Genomic DNA, 19,351 nt, shown 5'->3' with positions numbered 1-19,351 from the left:
TGAGACTGAGTGTCCCTTCTGAAACTATTATTTCAGTAATTACCAAAAAAAACCCCCAAACAAAACAACAGCAACAACAAAATTTGCGTAGCCAAACATAATGAATATATAATAGGATCTCTTTACCGAAGACTTCACATTTCCCATTGCCTTAGAGCATGTATTTTTCAATTAGTCTGGAGAATCAGGCATCACTCCAGATATTGAGGACAGGTTTTCAAAATGGTTGGCAGCAAAAATATATTCAGTATATCAGGTTCTGGTCAGAATCTGATTGCTGAGTGCTTCTGAAATCCTCTCCTGTAAGATACAGTAGGTTAACTTGGGATCTGCACAGGTGAGACCATTTGATCTTGCTCTGGGGCTTTTATGTTGTCCACTTAACATTTTTTGAGGTTTATTTAAACTTAATGTTTCTTGCAGCCTTTCTGGCCATGACTGTGTTGTCAGAAAGGCTGATTATTCACCTGAGTCATAGGCTGAATGAAATCTTTATTGCCCAGTTTGAAGTTTGACAGGTTCTGCGTTCAACCTGCTGGTAAAGGTGAGATAGAAATAACTTCCTAAATAATTGTCAGTCCACCTGTGAAGTGACGGGTAGCTAGAGGTAGAGGCCTCAAAACATAGTAAGCTAGTTTTGGCAGCATTTAGGGATGGAAAGATTTTACATGCTGAACAACATGACTGGGTTGGGATGGCTGGTCAGTATAATAGCCAGATACCTAGGGTTAACACAGACAGACCTGCGCTGCCCAGTTCAAAATGCAGTTTGGGACATTAAAAGCCTGGGTTGTGTGGCGAACCACGTGCCTGCAGGACGGCTTCCTATAGTAGTGTGTGTCCTCAGCAGGAATGCTGAGAGTGGTGCTAGCTCTGTCTGAGTTTTGGTCCAGATGGGTCTGGCACATCCGGTTGCTGAAGTACAACAAATCAGAGCCCTGTTCTCAGTGAGCCTGCAATAGTTGTGGGCGCTGGTGATAGCAACAAAAGGTTTGTTTGTACCAACAAGGAACAGTGAGGTCAGGCACAAGCTGTTGGAACTATTAATGCATTTTTAAGTGCTGAGAATTGGGAATATTTTATTAATTCTGCGAGACCTGAATATGTAACTTATGCTAGGGTCTCCTTTGGAATACTGTTCCCAAGTAAAACACAAAGGCTTGCCTAATCTAGGTGAAATAATTACTGTGGTGTTGAGAGTAGTATCTTCTACTAGTTTGCCCACCTCCCAAGGGAGAGCTGGTGTTTTGCAGAGGCAAAATAGTTGGTTGCGTCAGGAGCAAAGAAAGCCCACTGGACTTGGTAGCCCTCCAGTCCTGAAACCACCAAGTGCAGTGTATATGCAATGTAACTACTATACTATGTAAAGTCTCAGTGTTTTAAAGTCTGGATCTTTATCAGTTCTGCTCTCGTACAAACACAGGTTTTGTAGACTTCTAGTTTCTGTGAATGTCGAAGGATGAAGCATTGTAAGGTAGAAAGGTAGCTCTTGTTTTACATCTGGCTGAGCTGGCTTCCAGAAGGTCCGTGGATGGAGTTTAGGCTGGGTGGTTGGTGGTGTTCCCTCCATGACTGGGAAGGGGGCTGTCTGTTTTAACAAAGTCATCTTGTGAATTCCTGCCAGTCTGATTTCTGGATCACAGAAACTACAGTAACCATATGGGGAGACTGAGGCAGTCATTTAAGATCACCGTGTCAATATGTAGGTGGTGTAAATAGTGTTGTTAATCTATCAGTTTTGATACTTTTAGATAATAAAGTAGGTAATTCGAAAGATCAACTGTAGGCAACATATTTGATATCTCAGACTGCTTGTGGTGCAGAAGATACACTTTCAGCATGTGCAGAGACACGCCGATGAGGCCTTTGTGCATTTGAAGTCACATTTTTGCTCTGGGTTGCTTGTTTTCACTGTTAAAATGTATTTACTTCAATGAGATAACTTTTTTTTGGGTCTGTCTAACATTCATGGAATAGATGGTGAACAGATGGAGAACTTCAGCTGCATGTGCCTGATCACCACCTTGTTGCCCATTAAGTTGCCTCTGACCTAATGTAGCCTGTTGTAGTAATGCCTGATTTCTGGATCAGCTGCATACCTTGATGGAAAATATCAAGACCTTATCTAAGTTAGTGTATTCTCTTCTGCCCTGCCCCCCAAATTCTGGGCTCAAGCACCTCTGAAAAAAAACCTTAGTTTTTTTTCATTTTAGTAAAAGTGATGCCATCAACTTCTGTATGAAACCCTAATTTCTCATCTTGGTCATGCAATTGATATCTTGCTTATTTGATATGGATATACCACTTCTGAAAATAAAACATTTCCTGTGTTTACCTCACATTCAAATAGTAACAGGCACTTCATGTTCATGAAGGCTTGGCAACTATGATCTTTGTTTTTCTACAAAGCAATCATGTTGTTCACTAAAGTAATACTAAATCCTTTTTGGGAATAAAATCTATTTCTCCTGCTTTTTAGTGCACTTCATTTCCAGTGCAAACTCCAGTCCAAGGGCCAAAGACAACCTTGGTGTAAATCTACTGAGCTAGAGATTAGTTTGGCACTACTTATTTAGGATATGGACCTGTAAAGTGCTGAGTGTCCTCAGCTCCCATCAATGTCAGCACCTCATTGACTCGGCTCCTTGTGCTGAGTTCTTGCAAGATTCTTGGAAAGTCTTGTGTTTCTGACTCCGATAATACAGTAGTTAGCTGTGAAAACTAATAGATAAATATGTGTGCATTCCCAAACACTTGAGTTTTGTTTCCTTTAAGGTCACAAGTAGAATGCTCGAGCCAAAAGAAATAAAGCAGAATTTTAACATTAAGGACTTGCTTGTTATGTTACATCAATATGTTCCATCAGAAATATAAATGCAAACGAATGTGTTTGCCCTTGGATTACTTGAGAAGGTCAAACCTCTAGGGCCACACCTGATACAGGTGGAAATTGGCTTCAACTGGCTTTATATTGGAGGAGGCTGATCCTCCCCATTAGTTTCCAAGTGAAAACAGCATTTCCTTTTGTATGCATTGCTTTTGTGCTGCCTTATGTTTAGGGATTGCTGGGTGTTTCTATGCTGACCATGTAAAGTTCATTGTGTCTGGTAACTGTTCCCTGTAAGGGGGAAGTATCAGCACTTGATGTATCTTAGCTAGGTGCAAGAAACCAAATTTTTCTTCCAGAACTCACTGAAGTGGGAAGTTTTTTTTCTTAGGGCAGAATTGGCCCAATATGGGTAACTGGGATTAGTACGACAGAGTTTTCATTCTTTAAAGAATGAATTTCAAACAATAGGGTGGTTGTCAATGACTATGCAGAAGATTGTTTTTGAAGACAGTGAGTCCAGTCTTTCCATAAAATTAGGTACAAAGCAGCTTCAGCTGGAATGTGGGCTTGGGAAGAAGAAACTAATATGCAAGAGAGGATATTTTTTTTTTTTAATGTGTGTAATGCTGATAGGACCATACGGACTCTCCCCTGCTTTTGCTAATAAAGTTCTTTATTGTAATTTTGAGGGGGAGATGGGGAAGCTGAGGTGGAAGAGTTAAGAACTCGCCTTGAAATGAATGGAGGTGCCTCAGAGCTGACCTTTGAGGAGTCTTTGATTCCCAAGTTTCAGCTTGATTTTTCACTTCCTGAAGAAGTACAGTTCACAGGGCATTTACCTCGTCTGTCTTGCAGGTTTTTGAAAAGGTGGCTGAAAACCTTGTACCTTCTTGAGCCCTTCCTGCCTGTGGCATTAAAGAGAATCCTGTCCTTCCGCAAGTTATTTCTGAGAGGGCAAAATTCCTAGAGATGAAGGCATGCATTGAAAATCTTTTGACTCTGAATCTCATGGTTTATATGTATTATCAACACTTTTAGGTATAAACCACACAGGGTCGCTTCTTTGTGGTCAAAGTTTAACATTTCGTAGCTTTTCTAAATGTTGTTTCGCTCCTTCTTCAAAAATTTTGTTAGAAGCAGAACTTCTTGCTGTGGCTAAGCTCATGTGTTTTCCAAAGTATGTGTATGTTTGAGGTGGTTTTCAAGCACTTGAAGGCGTTAACTAGTCTGTATCTGCAGCAGTTACCTGTGTGCCGTGGTGTAAATGTGCATTATGATCTGCACTGCGCGTTGGTTTGCATGCACCTACTACCGGAGGCTTATAAACGGTTATAATGACCATTTGCACGCGTTAAGGATATGCACTTGTGTTATGTGCCCTGTGAAAATCCGGCCTCTTGTCTTCCGTGTTGAATGACAACTGCTGCCTGTTTTCAGACACTGTTGGCAACCGCTGCCTGCCTGCAGTCCATACTGTTGAAATTCAGTGCTATGTGGTTTGTTTTTAATGATGGTGCGGTAGGGCTGGGAAGGCATGGAGAGGTTAGCTAGAACCTCTCTTTTCCTGGATGACTATTGAACTGTCTCCCTCTCCTTTTAATAACCAAATATCAATGCTCACTTTTTGTCATATTCTCAGATCAGACTCCTACACCAACACGCTTTCTGAAGAACTGTGAGGAAGTGGGCCTCTTCAACGACATTGATTGCTCCCTAGAGCACGAGTTTAGGAAGGCACAAGAAGAAGAGAACAACAAAAGGGTGAGTGTGAGCACCCTGAACCCTTCCTCCTCCCTTTGGTTCCTTGAAACGTTAAAGGACGCTGTGTGAAAGCAGATAGTAGCTGCTAGTAACCTTTTGGTTAGAAACTAGGTGGCACTGTAAGTTGTGACATGCTTTTTTAAAGTATTGAAACAGTTGGCAAAAAACCCCAACCCCAAACCAACAAAAAAACAGCATTAAATTTCTAAAAGTGTGTAACTGTGTTTGCCAGGGTTTGATTCCAAGTCTCTGCTTTTAAGTAAACTATAATACAAACCACACACCTCTTGAGGGAGAGGCTTGGGAAAAGTATATCATCTTTGAAGTAAGGATTGCAAACTTGCTTAAATACATTACAGGGAAATGTGGATTATGAGGAGACATTTACTTTACACAAAAAAATCTCTCATTTTGCTCTTTTCTCTGCAACGCGATGTGCCCCTGGATTTATTTGTCATAGTTATCACTTTTATCGTGTTTCTGTATTTCTCATAAAGTATTCATGCTGAAGGGGGAAACTTCAACTTGTAATACCTAGTAGATAACATATCACATTTCCAATTAGTATTCTTTTAGTCTCAGTATTTGTAAGTTTAGGTTGAATTATATAGGCCACTTTGTATGGAGCTAAGTGTACTCCTGTGCCCAAAGATTGTTAGAGTGTTTTGAGGGATCCTAAAGAGCTGTTAAAATTTTCAAGGAATTGTAAAAGTGCTTAATGCACTACAGAGGCCAGCAAGAGGTAATGCATGAAATTTTAACTTTTCAAATAAGCATCCAAAGTTCTGGTTGCTTTTGAGAACTAAAACACATGAGTAATGTGGGGTTTCCTATAGGAGCATATTGCTCCCTGCAGCCCTCCAACAACCTGCCCAGTGCCTCCCCTTCACAATGTTCCCTTTTGTGCCCCTGTTTTCCTCTCTCCCATTTCTGCAGCTCTCGGAATTCTTAGGTAATGTATCCCCCCGCCATAGGAGTTCCCCAGTTATTGAACACTTTGTTATTTGGCTTAGTTCTCACGGTAATCTCTATGTGTCTAATTTGAACATTAACCGGCACCGAAGACTACAAGTAGGAAAAGGTGGCCCCGAAGCAGCTATGGTGTTACAGCCAGAGGGCACTTCTCCTTAGCTTGCCTCAGCATTATTTTGCCTTTCAGAGTATCTGTGCCTCCAATTGCAAGGGCTTCCTCTATAGGTGCTGTTTCTTATAGCTGCTGTATTATGTCATTTGCTTTGCCTGTTGGTGATTGCTGTTCAACTCAAAATTCATACATGCAAGGCGCATGTGTTGCTGCTGGGGCTCGTGAAATCTGGAGGTAGCAGTGTTTAGGGATCTTGAGGTCTGCAAAGTAAAGGCCCAAGAGGGATTGTTGGAAAAAAGAGGCGATGCTGACTGCTGAGGTGAAGAACAGGAGACAAGGCATGTAGCAAGAAGATGGGGAGTCTAGGAGTGGTTTGGTTTTGGCTTATAGGGAAGGGAGTCTAGGGATGGTTTATTTGTCCCTCATAAGGAAAGAGACTGGGACAAACAGAGGAGAAGAGAGAGGCTGCGGCATGGTATGCTGAGCAAGGAAAATGAGTGTCCAAATGTAAGAGAGTCCAAGTTTTGGTCAATGATTGGGAAAATAGCCCAGACTGACCCTCACAGTTTTGTGTGCAGGAAGAATGCTAGGAAACAGCCACGTAATGAGATAAACGTGTCTAATTTTAGATTTAATTTGTTAATACTTTGTTTCTTGTGTGCTGCAGAGGGGAGAGTTGGCCAAAATCAAGGAGAACATTTCTGTACAGTCCTCTTCTTTGTGAATTAGAGGATTCCTAAGCGGTTCTTTCTGTTTGGTGTTTATTTTGCAGGAGTAGGCGATGAGGAGAAATCTACTGATGTGGACTTCTGTGCAGTTAGCCACAGATTGCAGTGCTTGATGTTGCAGAGTCCATTTCAGCTCACAAGGGGTAGTTGCACAGTCTGATTAAAACCTAGACAAGGGCATCAGGTTACCTGATAATACCAGTTGTTTAACGGCCTCTGGATGTCTTATTCTGCTCTCCTCCTCTCAACCCCTGCAGCTGCCATTGGTGATCTCTAGGGAGCAGTGATGGGGGGAGGAGGAAATAATTTAAAAAAAAAAAAAAAAAGAAAGGAAAAGTCCCACTAGCTAGCTAACCTGTAACATTTGCTCTGTGTTTCCAATTAGTCTGCTGTATGTTCATTCTTACATTACCAACTGACTGTCAGATAGGAATCTGAAGCGGGCCCCAGTAGGGCTTTACGCAAATGCAAGAGACAAAGGCCATGGCAGAAAGGGACTTCTCTGGCTGCAGCTATTGCTAACGAAATGCTTCTAACAGCCTGTCCATGGAATATGAGTGCAATGTAGTGCTGTCCTAGTGGACCTACCAACACTTGGAGACTAAGACTAGCTGCATGGAAATCTTACTCACGGCTCAAAAAAGTCTTCCAAAAATATTTTTGGTTGTCTTAATTTCTCTGGACTCTGAAAGAAATAGTTTTGTTTATTTTAGTATATCACTGTGGCTTAGCACACAGCTTGACAGTGAAATCTTGTAAGAGAAAAACCCTTTTTTTTGTTCTCCCCCCCCCCCCGAGAGTCATAATTTCAAAACTCAAAGAATAAAGTCCAATTAGCTGCATTCATCCTTTTTTTTTTTTTTTTTTCCCCCTCCCTCTTCCGAGTGGGAGCCCATGGATAATCCATGGGAATTTGTTGTGATTAAGCTGGTTATGTGGAATGGTGACATTCCAAATTAGCTGTGAAGCGCTGAATACACAGTTTTAGGAACGCTGTGTGTACCCTTTTTGGAAAGATAGTATTGAGGGGAAGGTACTTGCATTAATATATCCCAGCTGCTTATCCAGGGACAAATCTCTTGCTATCTTTCTGCCATAGTTGCTCATGTGTAAAATGGGAGGAGTGTCTCTTTCTGCTTTCCATGCTTGATAGGTCTTATGACTGTAAGCTCATCTATCAAGGACTATCTCTTAAAGTATACTTGGGCGATGCCTTTGCTTGGGGACTCAGTGGAGTCAAGTAATAATAATGATAGTGACCTCCAGGGCCTGAACTGGAATAAGAAAAGTTAAGTTATAAATGGAAGTGAGAGTGTCAGTTTGTCTTGGCTTCGCTGTTGCTTATACCATCAAATATTAGCTATAAGTCTCTGCCTGAGAAAGGCCTGCTCCTTAAATGCAAAGAATGCTCTAGATCACCAATAAGCGGATTGATAAGCATATGAGGAAGATGCACTTTGCATCCTCTTGACCGCACTCTTCCTGACACAAACATCCTACCTGTCAAATTCATCAACAACATTTGCACAAGTAAAAGTGTACCTATACTATATATCCACTTGGAAAAGTGTAACTACTGAAGGTTTTAGGAGCTTGAGGCAGGCAGCAATTGACAGCTCTGCCCCAGACAAAATTTGCAACCCAAACAAGGCAGGCAGTGCTGGCAGATCAGATGACCATCTTAGCCTACTAGCTGCAGGTTTTAGGTTTACACTGCTCAGAGCATTAAGTATCCACAGCATTTGTAATGGGTTATACTTGCAAACATATGACCTTTGCTGCTACTGGATAGGCCCTGCTGTTGCATCTTGTTTTGAGCATTAAGGTTGAATCTGAGGGAATAACATCAAAGATGGGAAGAGTCAGGACAACTAATTGGACCTGCTTCATTAAAATGCATCTTGTCTGACCTTCCTGCATGAAATGATAAAGAGTGGAAATATGCTTAGTGTGGCATGTGGAGTACTACATCAAGTAGTATTTAGAAATAGCGAGTTGACTATTTTCAAGATGAGGGTGTTTTTAAAATCGTGTTCTGCTTATTCTAGAATTTGGATGCATAACTTCCTAAGGCTTATCCTGCAGTTTTGAAATCTTCTAAGCAGTGCTCAGTGCTGCCAGGTCATATGTAAACTATGCAAATGAGGCAGGGAAACAGCTGTTCCCAGCTACACCTTGGTTTTAATGTGGGTTATTCAGTGTCAGTTGAGGAAGCTCACAGGCAGCAGCTCCTCTACATGGCTTAATATTCCTGTTCTAAGTACACTATGGCACCGCAGACACCTCACTGCTGGAAAAGTATCAGCGAATTGAAGTAGGCCAGTGAAGGAAAAACCCCACCAACCAAACAAAAAACAATGACAGGGCATTTGGTGGTTGAATAGGCGCAGTCTACGGAGTGATTTAAAAGTCTGAATATTCAGTTTAGTTGTGTTAAGCAAGGGATGATGCTACAGCCTGATACATATTTGAACAGCATAAATCTGGTTTGTATCATCTCCTGTGTTCTCCTTCTATGTTGTATGTACTGGGATAGATGTCTGTCTGTCAACATAAGAAGGTAGATAAAATGCACTGGTCTGATTTTTATACATATATATATACACACACACATCACTTCACCATTTCCTACTGAACTCAGATCCTCTCTGATCTCTAGAAGAGAATTCTTGCAAATATTTGCTGAATGTCATAGCTCTGTGCTGTAGCCCATGAGTATGGGGAGGATGATCTAATTCAAGACAAGCTGGAAATGACAGAATGTGTCTTTTGAGCAGGTATAGTTTGGTGGAAAATACCACTTAATTTCCATACTTTGTTTAAATTTTATGCAGTGTATACCTGGCCCAGAGGTTTTCCACTCTGCCTTCTGAAAGGTAGGCGGACAGAAAAGAAAGTGATGTGTATTGCTTGATTAAAGTATTTTTTTGAAAGGAAACCTCTTACTTTGCAACAAGGCGATAAAAAGTAAACACCAAATGAGTAGCCCTAAATTTGATGGAATAAGAATGTCTAATAAGCATTTCTTGCGTTGCACAAACTTGGTGGGCTTTGCTGCTGTTTTTTCTTTTTTTGAGATTTATTTCAACTTAAGGACCAAACTAACTAACCAACGAACCAAAAAAGGGCATGATCCTGTTCACTCATGTCAATGGCAGGAGAAACAGGCCTTGGGAGACAAGCTAGTCATCTGGAGCAGATGCCATTTTGAAGTCTTCTGACTTTTCCAGTAGGAGAAGTTGCAAGAGCTGTGTTCATCAGATAGAAGAAAACACGTTATATCTTGCATATATATAGATAGATCTTGTGTATCATTCCATCAAAGCAGAAAGTTCACTCCCACATTTAATCATTGACAAAACAGTAGCTGAAACTAGCAGTGCAGTAAAAGTTGTCCCTTAGACAGGAAAGGGTGATATTACAATAATATGGTACCCATATATGACAAAAAAAACCCATCTGTATCTTGATAAATCTTGTTGTTGTATAAATGTTTGGCTTGTAGAGGCCTATATTGATACATATAGTAATGTTGGCAATGCACTGGGTTGGTGGAAGATAAGAATAGAGGTGAAGGGTTCGTTATGGTGGTTGGCTTGGCTGATGGACTACAAACTCCACACTGGCCATTTATGAAAAACAGCTACCCTCACTCACCAGACTCTTTCCCCCCACATGATTAATGAGCAGCACAGAGCCATGTTTCAAGGATATGTGTACATTTTTTTGTCCAGTTTTCTGGTAATGCAGGACAGGAGATTTGCAGATTCATTTCCTTTTAAGCATGGCCTTGTGGTAGGTGGTGTCAACACTGCAGTGCGCTGGTGTAGAACAGTATGGGTTCTGAGTGTGTGCCCTGCCTCTTCAGCAATCATGTTAGCTCCATTCTTCCCTTGTGGATACTCTGAAACCCCAGTGGGGTCATTGAGAAGAACAGTGTGCTGGTAGACATTTCAGAGGCAAGTGCTTTGAAACAGCTGAATTTTACTCATGAAGTAATACAAACCAACAAACTCATAAGCCTGTTCCTGGAGCGCTTTTGACTCATTGACTGACAGTCAGCAGAAGTAAGCAAAGACCTATGTTTAAATGCTTACTATTTTGATTTTTTTTTTAAATTATGCAATCATGAATACACATATATACATTCTCTTTGCATTTGTCTAAACATGGTGTAAGAAAGTCCAAATTTTTTCAAGTCAAAGGTCCCTCTGATGACTTATTCTCCCACTCAGATTGACTATCTTATATGGTGGGTATGTTATAGCAGACAGAAAATAATACTAGGGATGATACATATATTACTGTACTACTTAAGGGCCAGGGTACCATTGTAGGTATTGTAATAACTTCAGGCTGTTACTTTATCAATCAGTTAAACTGTTGTCAAGGTGACAGCTCAAAACTCTTAAGTTCAAACTTCGAAATATCACCCCACATTCAAATATAGTTCCTATGTACTAAATAATAATAAATAAACGTGGGATGATGTGAGCATCTTCATAGCATTTCTTCTGAGTGATGCATTAAGGTATCGTAAATATACATTATAACTCTGTATCAGAATGTTTCTAGTCTGTTATTCTGAGTTTTCAATTGCATTACTTGCATCAGGTTATTGATCTTCTTTATGGGCTCACTGTTGGTTTATAAGCCATCCTTTTTCTTAATAATTAACTTTTGCAGCATTCTTATGGAGAAGGAAAATGCTTTGTCTCTTATTTTCTAAGGAAAAACAGATTGCAGAAGACATTGTTTTCCAAAGCTCCTTCGTCATGAGGCACCAAGTACTTGAAGGAATCACAGACAGGGAATGAGAATTGCAGGGGAGCTGGGTCCTCTCCACCGTTCTGCCAAGCAAGCAGCTTTCCGTTTCTTTTGGTTCCTAAATATCTTTAGCAGTGTAGCCCCAAAAGATTGATAGACATCTTCAAAGGCATTTTGGTGCCTTCCTCTCACTGAAATAAAGCAGGAGCAAATCAGTGAGCTACCATAAAGGATCTGGGCTCAAGTGACATGCTAAAAATTGCACAGGAAGTCTGTGGCAGAGCCTCGGATTGATTCCATATCTCCTCAGTCTCAGCATAGGGCATCCCACAAACCATGTGTGTTAAAGATTTATCAGCTGTTGTTCAGTGTTGCTAAAGACAGGAAGAATGCTCTCCTCCTCTCTCCAGATGGGTAGGCTTGCTGAATTTTAACTACTTTTCTTAACTTGCAGAGCTTTCATGGTAGACACGGGGTGGTAGATTATATTTTATAGGGCAATTCTGCAGTTCGTGCTTTAGTCCTGTGACTTTGTGAGTCTGGTTTCGAGCATGTATCTATGTCCAGACACTTATTCCAGGCACTTAGTCACCACACTGAACTGTGTTACAAAAGGGACGCTTTCTGCATAACAGTGCAGAAAAACTGTCAAGGCAACAGAGTTCACAACATGACCTTGCAAAAATATCCAGAGGAATAGGCTTTAACTTAGGCTTGCTGCTGTCAGTACATCTTATCTTCTGCTGGCAGGCAGGTCTGTCTTATCTTCTTCTGTTGCAATGGACTGTGTTTGAATGGATTTATGGATTTAGATCCTCATACTCTGAGAGAAGACCTGAACGTTTTTCCAGCAGTAAGTGCCTATACAATGCAGAAAGGCAATTCTTGCGGGCATACGTTTTTGATAGAGCTAAACCTCCCTAACCATAATCCTTCCATGTTCTTCAGAATTCCAGCTGATGAATCATCCTGCAGAGCTCAGTCAGGACAGTCCACTTTCCTTCTGCTTCTTATTGTCTCAGTCCCAAAGAAGTTGAGTCACCCTCTTGTAATGTTTGGGTTTTTGTTGTGTTTTGTATATTTTGGCTACCCCCAAAAAAGGAGGCCTGCCTGATTTCATTCTGACATTTCTTTCACAACAACATGGCATAGTTGTGCATTTTGCCTTGGTCTTCCTATGAATGTTTTTAATGGCACAGCTTGCTTTTTACCGGTTCAGATTTCTGCAGCATAGACCGGATGGCACATGATGAAGGGATAAACCTTCCCTGTAGTGGCATTTTTATAAGTCTATCTCTTAGGTAAAGCCCCTAAATCTTGGCAATCTCTTTAGAGCATATGCTCTGCTATTAAACACGAGCTCTTTGCTCCCCAGAGTGGACCGCAGCCTATATGGTTGGGTAGGTAATAAGATACTGCTGATATATTTCAGAGCAAGGTGCACTTTTACTTTATTTATGAAGATAGACATGCTGGTCGAGGGCTTAATCACAGCTGATAAATCATTTTACGAAAACCTATTAGAACCATATGCTGATTCTTTGTATTAATATGGTGTCTGTTTCTAGTCTAATAAGGCAGGGTCTCTTCCCCCTCTCCCTTCCCCCTGCCTGGTGTGTGAACTATTTATCTGTTTAAGTGATATCGCTTGCTTGGGGGCATTTCCCTCTTTAAGAGGTATCGTTAATAAAGCAAGGTGAACGGAGAAGAGAGGGATTCTCGCTCTCCAGAGTGAGTGAAGCTGCGTGTTTTCGGTCACCTTTGTTGAGATGGAATTGCAGAGCAAAGGTCCAAAAGCTGAGATGAGGAAACCTATCGGTTAAAGACTGGAGAACCACGGCGTGGCCTTCATGGCAGCATAAGGTTGTCATTTTGGCCCAGGTGGTTACAATCCCCGAGCCCGAGAGCTGCGAGGGGGTGGGTATGCTGACATTTCGGTTACCTCACCTTTCCCTCACTCCGAGAGGGCTGCTGCGGGAACAGGTTCCACGGCCATCTAATGAGATCCACATTGGTGAAGTTATTCCGTGCCAAGTCCTATTTATCATTAATTGGTGGGTTCGCTTGCAGATCTTTCCTATTATTTGCTGATTATACCCCTACACGTTTTATTATCATGCCAAAATTCAAATGCTAATAATTTCTTGATTTATTGTTTGTTTATAAATCTGTCTACTGCCTAAATAGACGTAGTTAGAAGATTTCAAAACAGCAACAGTTCTTACGCTGACTGGGTTTCTTTCACGTTTTGCACATGGCAGTCGTCTATTTATAAATCTCCGTAGGGACTCCTAAACCTTTACAGTTGGGTTCCTCCCACCACTTCAGCCCCTTTTCTCCCTTGCTCCCTCAGGGCAAGTCTTGGTTTTTTGGCATAAAGACAATGATGGTGATTGTTACGTGGAGAAAATGTCCACAAGCTATGAACCGTGGGTAAGGATTTTTAATTTGTACCTCAAGCAAAATAAATTGGAAATTAGAGACATCCATGAAAATAAGGGTAATTTCACCATAAGGTAGGAGATCCTGATCTGAGTTGCTGGTATTCTTTAGTCTTACAAAACGTGAAACCGAAAAACTGAAAACTCACTTTACACCAGTTGTGTGCACTCTGTAGCATGACCTGTTTCCAGTACTGTACAAAATTACTGTATTTCTAAAAGCCCCCAAACCTGACTGTTAAATCTGAAGTACTTCAGAGTAACAAAAGGAATAGTGGAAAAAAGAAAGAAGCCAGAGCAACCAAGCACATGCCATGGCAGTTAATGAATGCTACAGTTGGATGTACAGCCTCATACATCTCAGGGGTGGTTCCATTGACTTCAATGGAATTTAAATTTTTAGCCTATTACAACTATGCAAAGATCTGAAGGGAGAAAAGCCTTTGCTCAGAGACTAGAAAAAACCCCAAAAACTGTGGTCATGAAGTGACGTGAAGTATCTGGGTACTTGTTGATGTCCTGATAATACGTAAATATAGGGACTTTTAAAAACCATACTAGGGAGCAAAACCACGTAAATTTTAACTGTTTCCTTATTCTAGTTTCTCTCTCACATGCTTCTCTACAGAAGTTGCCAAGTCCACTCTTATCAAATAAATACCAGCTTGCTTTCTTCCCTGAAATGTGAGTAAACTGCGTGTGGCTCGTTCTGATCCCTGGGAAGGGAAAAGACATCAGTTCGCCATGTGAATGTACATGTCAAAGTGCAGCTCTGCCAGCCAGTCTGGGGCTGGGTGGGGAGAGACACGGGGAGAATGAACTCAGTGTTACAAACCGTCTCTTTTGAATTTCTACAACCTATTAGTCACAGCAAGCTGCCCTTATTGATTTTGGTAAGAGAGGTCACTTTTAATCCTCTAAAGTGGAGAGAGCTGCATGCACTCTCCATAGCATGACATTAAAATTGACACAGCTCTGCATCACTTCTATGAAAATGCCCTAAACTTAGATGGATTATTGCCTTGCCTTTCAATGGATACAAGCTGCTAAACAGAGCACGCTAACTTAGATTAGGTGTAAAAGCTTCAAAATACTTGATAAGGAAAGCACAGCCCAAAAAAGCTGGAAAATACGTGCGCGCGCTAAAACAGCTGCCCCTGCAGGAATAGGCTATTAGTCTTAAGAAACTTTATTTTCTCCTTTTTTAAAAATTAAAAAATCAACACAGAGGAGTTGAGATTATCATATAAAAGAACAAACAAAAGCTGACCTTACCCTAAGATTAGGAGGAAAGCTTTATTCTGGCTGATGGCCCTTGCTAGTTTTGTTTATGTTCTTTAGAGAACTAAATCTTTGAATACAATTAGAATAGTCTGACTTGAATCTGAAGTGTGCCTCAAAATAAACAGCAGAGGTGAATTCTCAGCAGTTTTCTTTTCATCTTTGTTATCCCTGCCCTGACCCGTTTTTCCTGCCTAATGATCATTTGTGGCATACTATTATTAAGAGAAATCTTCTTGATGGAAAAATGTGCTTAATGGGGATAGGAAAATTGTTGTGAGCCTGGAGAAGGTTTTTTTTTTTTTCCTTTTGGAATTCCAGAAAATGACTGTTTCCTCTTTTGATTTTATGCTAGATTTTATTTGGAAATTTGTTTTCTGAAGGTCTCACTGATTTTTCTGTGAGTCTCAGTATAAATGTACAATGTAATGTTTAGGGAAATTTCTTGGCTTGTCATGTAAGCCTTGTGTTCTCCCTTTTCATTAGTTGTAGCTTGCTTCAGTATTTCTTATTAAAGGTTAGAAATTCCCTTTCTAAGTAAGACATCTGCAAAAGGAACTGCAGTAAAAAAAGCATTAAAGCACAATGTTAAACTTTAAGCCTGTAAGTGTAACGTGTGTGATGATGGAGGTGCTTGACTTCCATGCCATAGCACCTTTCAATAAGCTAAAAGTACTCTACAGTTGTTAGTTGAGTAGGTCTCACCTCCTTCTCAACAGAGATTAAAGTATGTGTGTGTCTGTGTGGGCAGCGTGGCATCCGCTCCTACATTAAGAGAGATTTGCTCTTCCTCCTCTTCCTCCCTCACCTGTTTGTGGACTTAGGAAGACACAGGGAAATTCAAAGTAGGCAGAGAAAGGCAGCTGGCCTTTGGCTTCACCACTCGCAATAAGAAATGGTGCGGTGGTGGCACCTGGGAGAAAAGGTAAAAGATGCCCCATCTGCGGCTTGAGTGTGCTTCTATCTGGCTGTTTAATTTTGCCCCAGTACTACTTTTTCTTTCCCTATCATCAAGGGAAAAAGAAACATAAGATATATTGCCTTCTTCCTTCTTTGTGTTGGAAGAGTCTTCCCTGATGTTCGAACACTGTATGGGATAGAGGCGGGAGAAAGGAGATGATGGGAAAATACGGGCTGATGAAGGGAAGAGAGGAATGAAAGGAAGAAAAGTACCTTTTGCTTTTAGTTATAGAAAGGATTTATCCCCTTGTTGGGGAAAATGGAAAGGAATGTTCACATGGAAGAAGAGGAAAAGCAATGTTAATCAGACATGGAGAAAGCTGAGGGGTACCATGAGGCTGTACAAGGGAAGGAGAAAGATGAAAGAAAGAACGAACAGCACTCTATGAGGCAGACATTAAAAAGGCAGTTCTTTGTTTTCTGAGAATTGGCATATTAAAATGTTCTTGTGATGTACTTGTTAGCAGAATTGCATGAACAGAGATAGAGTAGTGTGAGAAGTATAATTTCCTTTTCTCTCCCCCTCGCCCTCACCAGAAAAAAAATAAAAGAAAAAAATGAAACTTTGCTTCAAGGAAATTGAGTTTGTTTCTCCACTTAATGTTGAATTGAGATGTCAAGGGATGTGGCTGTACAAGAGTAGAGGAGAGAGATATGTTCAGTTGATGTTGGGTATTAGAATAGTTTTTCCCTGAAACAGAGGAAGGGAGAGTCAGCCTGGGTGCTGTTGTTTCTGCTTTCAGTGGTCTTTATAAAATATTCTTTCTCTCATCACACTCCTGTCTTATCTCTGAGATCTATGAGTATGTTCCTTGGGATGTATAGATCTATGTAAGGCCTGTTTCTCTAATGACAGGTAGTTACCATAGTTCTATTTATGCTTTTTTTCTCCAATACAGTAAACTCATGCAAGTGTAAATGCCAACGTATATGTTTCAGGAAAACCAGGAAAGCTATTAAGCGTATTACACCTCTGCACATAAGTTCTTATTTTGTGGATTATTGTTTGGCTGGAATCTTTTTCAGGTACAGTTCTCTTATCCCAGTTTCTTTTCTTTGCTTCATCCATCTCAGCCAGTTAAATGTCTATATAACTGATTTTTCTGAAATGGGGCCAAAGTCCATGTACTTCAATAGCTCTTAAACATGTGGTTAACTTCAAGCATGTGTGTAGGGGTTTGCTGAATAGAGATAGTTTGCTGAATCAGGACTTCTCAACACTAAGGTTTTAAATTGCAAACAATCCTCTATTTTAATGTATTTTAACTACTGCCTCCCATGGACTATAGGTAACTGTTCCTACTTGAGTCCTGCAGGTAAAGAAAGTTGTAGGTGGTTGAACAGCAATTTAAGGGTAGAAACAATCTTTCTGATACCCTGCTGTGGCAACTATTTTTTTACTTCCTCCTATTAAATAACTTAATTATGTTACATGAAAGAGAATAATTATTGGAAGTTCATGTTATGATTAAAAGCTTATTTTTCTAGAGGAATAAAAAAGATCTGCTACTTTAAAAAAAGTTAATTTGTTATAGCTTTTTTTCATTTTTTTGCCCACTGAGATTTCTGTACTTTCTAATAAAAAGTGGTACTAAGATGGTAGTATATATATGCATTATTGACCAAATAAACATGAGACACCTATCCAGTCTTCTGGATACATAAATTTGTGTGACTTCTTGAGAAAGTAGTTTTAAAGAACAATAAAAGTGAACCCCCCCCCAAAACAAAAAAAAACCCAACCCCCTAAAAAAACCAAACAACCACACACCCCCAAAAAAGAAAGAAACAAACCCCCAAACAATCAAACAAAAAAATCCAGTTGCCTTTCTCATTCACTTGCATCCTTCTGTGTGCAGGGATAAATGGGATAGAGGTGCCTGCCCCATGTTCTTTTGGTTTTCCCCATCCTGGATCACAGGTAGGGTGGGGTGGAAGGTAGGATCTATGAAGCAAATGCATCTGTCGGAAGGTGCAGGCAAAGGGAAATCGGCAGTGTGAGAAATGTGCCTTTCTAAATAATACTTAATATGCTATTAGTGATAGAGTGCTCAAATTGCCTTCTTGATGACAGTCGGGAAAGAAAAAACCTGTATTTTACTATTGTAGTTGATACACTTAATACAGTGTTTTAAAACAAAGTGCTCTTCCCTTGTTTTTATGTAAGGTGGAAAGACTTAAAAATATAATTGGGCTTTCCCCTTTCTTTTCTTACTGCTTTTCAATATTCGCTTCCTCACATTCCATCTTCAAACCAGCTAATCTGTATCCCCTTCTTCTTGAATTGCGTTATCCTGACAACACAGCAGTGAAAAGAGCCGAGACTGTAGGACTTCTAACAATGCCGGAGGGCCCCAGGAATAGGAATGCCCTGAAAAAAATGTGCTCCCATCCAGCTGCCCTTCATATTGTTGTCTCCCTATCCAATTTACCAGAGAATTTCCCACTGGCTCTTGGCTCGTTCCCAAATGAGAATGTAATCTTTTAAAGATTACACTGCATAATGGAGGGACAAGGAGCTCTTTATTAACTGGGATGGGGAGTCACTTGCTATTAGGCGGGGGAGAGGGATGGGCTGTAGTAGTGTTTTGTGAGCTCTGCTTTCTGCCCCTTCTTGTCTCCTCAGCGATGGGATGGCAGGTCGGGAGTGGGAAACCACTGCAGCTGCACTGTAGCAAAAGAAATAATTGAATGTAGGTTATGATTATGGCAATTACTTTTATAACGTGAGGGATTATACCATAAGTATTGTATTGCCAACAAGATTAAATTACTAACCTAATACCACAGCATGTTTTCCAAGAAAATAAAAAAATGTCTGCTTGTTCCAGAGTTGATGCATTCAAAGACTATTAATACAGTGTGAAAGAGCTGAGCAGCTAAGGAACCTAACGTGCTGTCTGTACAGATATTGTCTGGATCAGATCCCTGTCGCTTTGACTTCCATGAGCTGTGCCAGCTAGACACCCTCACCCCTTTTGGGATGTAAAGCAATGTGGTACTCTGGTAATTTTAAATGCTCCTTCTCTCTCCTGTCAAACAGATAAGCTTCTGCCAGTAATAGTTAATAAAGAGATAACCAGAAGTTATTCTGGCAATGGGGGAATTTTAAAAACTTCACAAAGGGACCAGATTTGCTCACGTAAACCCACCAAACTGACTGGAAAGCTTCAGCTGCAAAATACTTTCATGCTGTGCCCTCCTTTTACTACATCTTTTGAAAATGTTGCTTAATACAGTGGATATATGTGTGCAAAATCAGGTAACCTTAGGCCACTTCTAGATCATAGATGAGACTTTGTCATATAGGTAGTACAGATAAAGCCTTGCATAGACTGTTCATGATAGGAGTATAAGTTAATTGTGCAGGAAGAGCAGTTTCCTTTTGTTCATCAGATGGAAAATGAGTAGAAAATTAAATTTTGGAGACTTCAGAAATATATCATGTGTTGATCATTACCAGCAAATTAACTGGCTTCATGGAGGAGCCAATGTTCTG

General features: G+C 40.5%; 1 protein-coding gene across 10 annotated transcripts in view; it reads left to right on the top strand.

The window, feature by feature from the left end:
- Positions 1-19,351, top strand: part of CREB5 (cAMP responsive element binding protein 5) — a 261,523-nt gene that overhangs the window by 51,012 nt on the left and 191,160 nt on the right. For 9 of the 10 annotated variants that reach the window (XR_012834091.1, XM_075745918.1, XM_075745916.1 and 6 more), the window contains one exon: positions 4,470-4,591. Coding sequence is in view for 4 of the 10 variants with exons in the window: in XM_075745918.1 (XP_075602033.1) it covers positions 4,470-4,591 (122 nt within the window). In the remaining 6 variants the exon portion in view is untranslated. Of the gene's footprint in view, positions 1-4,469; positions 4,592-11,498; positions 11,585-19,351 lie in introns of those variants that run through there. The other variant, XM_075745923.1, reaches the window with a different exon arrangement.

Source organism: Balearica regulorum, chromosome 2 (assembly GCF_011004875.1).
Source record: "Balearica regulorum gibbericeps isolate bBalReg1 chromosome 2, bBalReg1.pri, whole genome shotgun sequence".
Taxonomy (NCBI): domain Eukaryota; kingdom Metazoa; phylum Chordata; class Aves; order Gruiformes; family Gruidae; genus Balearica; species Balearica regulorum.
The sequence above is the reverse complement of the archived record's forward strand: the minus strand, read 5'-3'. Positions and strand labels throughout refer to the sequence as shown.